The 7,800-nt window shown below is 46.3% G+C and overlaps 1 protein-coding gene across 2 annotated transcripts; it reads left to right on the forward strand.

Moving 5' to 3' along the window:
- Positions 1-3,198: 3,198 nt before the first annotated feature.
- LOC119286736 (CBS domain-containing protein CBSX3, mitochondrial-like) lies at positions 3,199-7,451 on the forward strand. Of its 2 annotated transcripts, none has more exons than XM_037566180.1 (6): positions 3,199-3,357; positions 5,224-5,487; positions 5,575-5,656; positions 6,618-6,691; positions 6,853-6,913; positions 6,999-7,451. In XM_037566180.1, the coding sequence occupies exons 2-6, from the start codon at positions 5,230-5,232 to the stop codon at positions 7,139-7,141; spliced, it is 618 nt and encodes a 205-aa protein (XP_037422077.1). In that variant the 5' UTR covers positions 3,199-3,357; positions 5,224-5,229; the 3' UTR covers positions 7,142-7,451. The 2 variants fall into 2 exon arrangements, with proteins under 2 accessions (XP_037422077.1, XP_037422078.1); XM_037566181.1 differs by lacking the exon at positions 3,199-3,357 and adding an exon at positions 3,419-3,675.
- Positions 7,452-7,800: the final 349 nt, after the last annotated feature.

The following is a 7,800-nucleotide window of genomic DNA, read 5'->3' on the forward strand; positions in this document are numbered from 1 at the left end:
CTCAACTCTTTTTTTAACAAACTTGGGATTTCGCATCGTGTGTCTTGTCCTCATACTCATCAGCAAAATGGAACTGCCGAACTTAAGCATCATCATCTTGTTGAAACTGGCCTAACCTTGCTCGCTCATGCATCCATTCCGTTTCGGTTTTGGAGTGATGCTTTCTCCATAGCTTGTTTTCTCATAAATAGGCTTCCCTCACGACTCCTGAAAATGCAAACTCCGCTTGAACTCTTGCTCAACGAGACTCCAGACTACACCTTTTTTAAGGTGTTCGGGTGTGCATGTTGGCCTCACCTTCGCCCATATAGCAAGCGTAAGTTAGAGTTTCGGTCTAAGAAGTGTGTCTTCCTGGGGTACAGTTCTCTTCACAAAGGGTACAAATGCCTCCATATTCCTACAAATCGCGTTTACATCTCTCGTGATGTGGTGTTTGATGAAAACGTGTTTCCTTTTCGTGCACTTCCAACAAACTCTACCATTTCCTCACAACCGGTGCACATGTCCACACCTTTGCCTGATCAATTTGTGGATCTTGCATATGCCCCTGCGTTGTTGCCTAATCATGCTGCATGTATTGGACGTGGCGCTCGTCTTGAGCTTCTTGATGAACAGGAAACTTGTCGGGCAAAGACCTTGCCGGGGAGGAAAGCTTGCCGGGGGAAAATCTTGTCGGGCGAAGACCTTGCCGGGGAGGAAAGCTTGCCGGGGGAAACCGACGCGGCAGCTCCTGCTCGGGTCGTGCATGTCCCATGCATAACGGGTTCGACCCGCGTACCCGCCCCTGCATCGCCACTGGAGGCTGCCGTGCGGGCGCCAGTCTCGCCTGGCCCACGGGTGGCCTCGCCTGGCCTGCCACTGGCCTCGCCCAGTCCTTCGGCTGGTGCCCCGCCTGGCCCTCGGCTGGCCTCGCCTGGCGTGCCGCTGGCCTCGCCCAGTCTTTCGACTGGTGCTCCGCCTGACCCAGGAGGGGTCACGCCCGACCTGGAGGCATCTTCGCCTCGGTCGGCGGTTGCTTCGATCGGCCTGGAGCTGGACCCGGTCAGTCCCGCCTCGGCTGCTAGTGGGCTGGCCTCGCCTGGCTCGTCGTCGTCAGGGAGCCCTAGTGCCAGCTCTCCCGATGCTGCAGCTTTGTCTCCATCACCGGTTGCGACGGTCTCGCCGGCACGGCCTGTGGTCCCTCTTCGTCCTCGTACGCGGAGTCAGTCAGGCATTTTCTGTCCGAAGGAACGCAAGGACGGGACTGTGGCATGGCTAGCCGCGTGCATGGCTCACATTGCTGCTGATCCCACTGCTGAGCCTCGACACTTCCAGGCTGCACTGAGTATTCCTTACTGGCACGCTGCTATGAAACAGGAGATTCAGGCTCTCCAGAAAAATGACACTTGGCAGCTTGTTCCTCCAGTATCTGGTGTCAATGTTATTGATTCCAAGTGGGTTTTCAAAGTCAAGAGACATGCTGATGGTTCCATCGAACGCTACAAGGCACGGCTTGTTGCCAAGGGCTTCAAACAGAGGTATGGTCTTGATTATGAAGACACGTTCAGTCCAGTCATCAAGCCTACTACCATTCGCTTGCTGTTGTCTCTTGCTGTCCCTCGTGGATGGTCTCTTCGTCAGCTTGATGTGCAGAACGCTTTCCTCCATGGAATTTTGGAGGAGGAGGTTTATATGCGCCAGCCACCTCGATTTGTTGATCCTGCACGCCCTCGTCATCTCTGTCGTCTGACTAAGGCGCTATATGGACTGAAACAGGCTCTTTGTGCATGGCATGCTCGTCTTGGCTCTGTTCTTCGAGCACTTGGGTTTACTCCCTCCACTGCAGACACATCGTTGTTCCTTCTTCAACGTCCTGAGGTTACGATGTATCTTCTGGTTTATTTTGATGATATCATTCTCATCAGTTCATCCCATGCTGCTGCTAATCGTCTTGTGGTTGCACTCAGTGGTGCCTTTGCTGTCAAGGATTTGGGTGCCTTGCATTTTTTCCTTGGTCTGGAGGTTTCACGTTCTTCTTCTGGTTTGACTCTTACACAGAAGAAGTACTCCCTGGATCTGTTGCGTCGTGCTGGTATGCTGAAGTGAAAACATGCTATTACTCCGATGTCTGCCACTGATCGGTTATCTGCCCTTGATGGAGATGCTCTTTCACCTGAGGATGCTACTGAGTATCGCAGTCTCGTTGGTGGTCTGCAATACCTTACTATTACCAGGCCTGATATCTTCTATGCAGTCAACTGTGTCTGTCAGTTTCTTCATGCACCCAGGACATCTCATTGGTCAGCTGTGAAACGCATTCTGCGTTACATCTGTTTTACTGTCTCCTATGGTTTGCTTCTTCAGCCTGCGCCCTCGTGTGAGCTCTCAGCTTTCTCAGATGCAGATTGAGCTGGCAGTCCTGATGACAGGCGATCCACGGGGGGATATGCGGTATTTCTGGGTTCTAACCTGATCGCCTGGAATGCTCGAAAGTAGGCCACAGTGTCTCGCAGTAGTACTGAAGCTGAGTACAAAGCAGTTGCTGATGCCATTGCTGAGATCATATGGGTACAGTCTCTGTTGAGAGAGTTGAGAGTTGCTTCAGCACATCCTCCGGTTCTGTGGTGTGATAACATTGGTGCTACATATTTTTCATCTAATCCAATGTTTCACGCTAGGACGAAGCACATTGAGGTTGACTATCATTTTATTCGGGAACGTGTTGCACAGAAGCTACTTTGTATCAAGTTCATTTCATCAAAGGATCAACTTGTTGACATCTTCACGAAGCCTCTTCCACAACCACAGTTTGTAGGCTGTAGGCGCAATCTTAACTTGCTGTGTACTTCAGGCCACAGTTAAGATTGAGGAAGGGTGTTAGACTGTATATATACGTAGTCTGTGTATTAATATTATAACATTGTATTGTACCCCTTGGTACCTCTATATAATGAAAAAGCCACACCCCGTTTAGGGTGTCGAGCAAGTTCCCAACATATTGTGTTTTACACACACAAGCCCGTATGCATCCTGTCATTTCTGGCACGGCCCTGATTGTTTACAAGAAACTGCGCATAGTAGAGTACCAGCCTCGAGAAACCCTATCATTGAAACTGGAGAACGGAAAGTCCAAAACAAAAGGTTAAACAAAAGAGAATGGAACCAAAAGTGCAGAGCAGACAGGGCCGTGTGGATAAGACCGAGTGCCCTCACATGCCTCCACCACCTCACCGCGAGAGCAGCGGAGTGTCGCTTTAATTAGCGCTCGTCACCCCCCACCATTGCCTCCCAGCATCACAAGTGTCCCTCCCCCATCTTCTTCCTCCCCGCAACTCGCTGCTCCTCCCACAACCGAAGCTCAGTCCCGTGGCCACGCAGGTAAAGCGGCCTCTCCCTCTCCTTCTCCTCCCCCTTCCTCCGGTCCAACCAAATCCATGCGATGGGTCGATCCATAGTACTAGCTGCCTAGTTCATGACCGATCTGTGGAGTGTTAGTTCTAAAAGAAATGCGTCTACAGTGCGTGCTGTCATCTTGAAGCGAGCAGAAGGGTCAGATGAGTGTGCTCCCGGTGTTGTTCCTCTAGGTTTCTCCACGATCTGTTGTTTTTCATCTCATTCTGCTAGCCGGCCACTGTTCACTTTAGATTTAGCGGAGGAAAGAGACGCTGAAAGCAGGCGGAAAGCCGTCACCGGAAAGTACGTTTCATTCTTTTCTGTGATTTCTTCTGTTTGTTAGTGCGCTTGATCTGTTTCCTTTGCTGGTTTCCTTAGTTTTGTCTGTCCAGATTAGCGAGTGTTTTGTAGTGTGCTGTTCCTGCGCATCAATCAGAATCAGTTCGTGGTTGCACAAGTAGAAGAAATACAAGTTATTTGGTTCTAGGATTCATTCAAGGTAGGCGTGTCCCACCTTGTTTTGTGGCCCGTGATCCGGTTGTTCGTTCGGTTCTTGCACCGGGAGCGAGTTGATAGCGCCGAATCGAGCACCTTGGGAGTGCATAGAGTTCAGTGTTGCGGGTGAAAGGCGTCAGTTGGATTCCCTCTTAGTTGGTGATTCCTTATTGCTTTGATTGTGACATAAATAAATGCTCATAGTTTGCTAACTCTGAAAACGTCCTGCCAGAGACATATAAAGATGTTGTGTTAACACATCACATCAAGTAGGGTGGGTGGACATATTGATAGTGGGTTCTCTAAAGTATATATAAGTCCAAATGAGATTGATTAGTGGGCAGGACATGCTACGTGGCTATGCCGACGTGCCGGATTCAGTTCTTAGCAGATGATTCAACAAGAGAAAATTTGAGGACTAATTCGACGGATTTTTCTGTGCATAAATTACTTCCCTCCGGTTTTTCCTACCTCTTTACTGGCTAGTGTACAAAATGATAGATAAGCTCAGCATCATTTTCACTGCATCAGCCCACTAGGAAGTAGGAACTAGCTCTAATTTGATATGGTGGTGTTTCCTGTAGGATGGAGATAGGTTTGTTTGTTTGTGTGGAACGGTGAGCAGAGCACAGCTGCATTATTGGGCAAATGCTTCCACTTATCCACTCTTTCACATTCTTTTTTTTTTATTATATGTGTTGGTCAACTGCCATTGTATGGTTATGAGCTAGTCTCTTTGCTTTGTCTGACAGCATCCTTAGTTTTAGCCAGCCCCACATATTGAAGTCATGTATTAATTGATCAACCTTCTCCGGTGCTGTATTACTATGTACTTTGGTTCTGCCCCAGTTCCGAGAAGGCAAATTGCCTGATCCAAAAAACTTGTGAACACCTTTTTTAACCGCCACTTGCGCGCTCCTTGGCTCATGACAGAGGCACACGTTTGCAAATACTTACTTTCAGCCTGGGTTCATGTTAGTGTAAACTTCTGCAGTTGAGTTACATGTCATTACCAAAGCTCCATCTTTTCCCCATATGCACTTCACCTCATTTTCACATTCTATTCAGTTAGTGTTTCCCAATATCATGTGTTGCCTGCTATAAAAGTTCATCTTCTTGAAAGAATCAGTTTACGATATTATTTACTAATCATTTTTGGGATTGAATTGAATTTTTCCGACGTATAGATATTGTTTGGTCTATATTATTAAAAATTACACTGCACTTTAAAGAACTATCTATAACATCTCCATTCTAACTAAGAAAATAGTCTTTCTAATATCAAAGAAGTCACAAGTCAGTTATCCCCTTAGTTAAAAATAAAGTAACTGTTTCTTCACGTATGATTTGACACAGAACAAAATGCAGCGAGCAATTCAAGCTATCGGATCACATGGCAGTGTGCTCAAATCTGCTGTCCTGCAACACATCAGTGTTGTGAAGCCTGCTATGCTGCCCGCTGTGTTCCCACGCTTCATGTCAGTATCATCTGCTCAAATAGAGGAGAGTGGATTTGAGAGCAGCACTGTTGCAGACATTTTGAAGTCTAAAGGGAAGAGTGCCGATGGATCATGGCTCTGGTGCACCACTGATGATAGTGTCTATGATGCTGTCAAATCGGTATGATTTCCCTTCTAGCCCAGTGGTCATATTACTCCATAAGTAGAAAATATTTATGATTTTGAGTGACAAAAAGAGTTTCAACAGATGACACAGCACAATGTGGGAGCTTTGGTGGTTGTTAAACCTGGGGAAGATAAATCAATTGCGGGCATCGTCACAGAGAGAGGTAAACTGGTCTATAAACACTCTGTGATGGAAACAGACCAAATGACGTGCTAAAAGAGGAAACGTTAGAAAGTTACTTACATTTTCTTGGTTTATGCCCTTGCCTTCTTTATTCTACATTATTATAAAGAAAATAGTAATAATAACATGAAGGGTTGTGAGTAAAAGCTGTATGGTGAAGGTGCAAATGCTTTATAAAAGATGACAACCCTTGTTTCTTACATGCATTATAATTACTGTCAGTCAAGAATCTTAGGACTGATGAATAAATCTTAACGCATCATGCATCAAGAACCTGCAGATAGTGTGCCACAAGCCTGTATGACCCTATCAAGTGGAACATATATATGAAAGAACATTTGATGATCCTATTCTCATGTTGAAATTGCAGCCAGCAAGTTGCCATGAGTTCCCAAAAAGAAAATCATTAAGTATTTAGGGAGAGTTCAGGTACAAAAATATATGCTTTGAACCATGTATTATTGTGCCACTAAATAGTTGAACTCTGATCCTGGACCTACATCTACCATAAACGCTTTGGACCATTGTGCCATTAAATACTTGAACTCTGATCCAGTACCATAATGGTTGAACTCTGATCCTCCTGAACCTCCAGCTAGCATAAACAATTCGCGTAAATTTCTTTGAAGTCCGATGAACCTTAACGGTTGCGAACTTCGAGCCTGCCACTCAAACACTCACAGTCGCAAAGATCTTGTTCATTTACCTATAATAGCATCGAGTCATTGACCTCTTCGCCTATAATCTCCATGAATAGTATCAGCCAGCATCAATGCCAACTCTGACTGCCACTCTGGCAAGATAGGAGTATATGAAGATGTTGTGCCTGAAAATAAAACCAATACTACATAGTGATCAAAAGAACAGAACAGCAAACCTGAGCAGCTTTGTAAACCAAAGATTTACCTATGTAACAAACATTATGTTACTTGCCTTTTCAGATTATCTCCGGAAAATTATAGTGCAGGGTCGATCCTCCAAGTCAACCAAAGTTGGAGATATCATGACCGAAGAGGTACGCTCATACCATGTTCTCAATTTTTTTCAGGGATGTTCTGATTTTCTCTGTGCCCCGTACACCCTGAATAAAATTAGTACAAAAACTCTAGTCATAAGCATGTGAATCACAATTATGTGAACGCGCCGAGCTTCATTGACAAAGCATCATTTTGACAGAACAAGCTGATCACGGTGAAACCTGAAACCAGAGTCCTGAAAGCAATGCAGCTGATGACAGGTAAGCCCGCCTGATCGAGTTCATTCGTCGTTGCACACCAGATGTTCTGTAAAGCACTGAACCCTAACCATGGCACGGCGTGCAGAAAAGCGTATCAGGCACATCCCGGTGATCAGCGGCACGGAGATGATGGGGATGGTCTCCATCGGCGACGTGGTTCGCGCGGTGGTCAGCGAGCACAAGGAGGAGCTGAACCGGCTCAACGCCTACATCCAGGGTGGGTACTAGGACCCAGCCGTTTTGCAGGGCGTCCCTTTGAGTGAACTCTACAATAACGACCAGGGTGATGATGACGAAATAGGCCGTGTTTCTTCGCGGACAATGGCTGTTGAACTTGAATTTGCGTGTGTGATGTTTTCCTGCTTATTTAGTGCATATTTCCGTGGCCGCGCGCGCCGCCGCGTGCTTGTTTCTGGAGCGTATAGACCATCCATCTCAGCTGATGGTGATAGACGCAGAATAAAGCTTGGGAGTGTCCCGGAAAGGATACTTGAGTTTCACCGTGCTAATGTTTTTTATCCCTTGTTGTCGACTGTCATTCGGTTAAATGTGTCGCTACATTAGCTTTGATATGTCATGCAAGGTTGCATCGACCAGATGCAGAGGCCGGAGGTCTTCCTCCTTTTCTAAAAAAATGTCATGCAAGGTAAGTGAAAGTTGTAGTTCTTTTTCTGGCAGTCGGCGAAAAGTTTGTAGCAAGAAGCACATCTTGAAAATCTGCCAAAAAAGCCAAAAATGGAAGTACATCTTGCAAGAAGATCAAAAGAATACATCACATGCGTGGTTTGTAAGCCGAAGACCAAGGTGGTCTAGGCATTCGTGACCTTGGTAAAAAATTACGCCTTACTTAATAAATGGTAGTTCAAACGGAAGCGGATTAGGAGCAC

The sequence above is a fragment of the Triticum dicoccoides genome, chromosome 4A (genome assembly GCF_002162155.2).
Source record: "Triticum dicoccoides isolate Atlit2015 ecotype Zavitan chromosome 4A, WEW_v2.0, whole genome shotgun sequence".
In the NCBI taxonomy this organism is placed as follows: Eukaryota; Viridiplantae; Streptophyta; class Magnoliopsida; order Poales; family Poaceae; genus Triticum; species Triticum dicoccoides.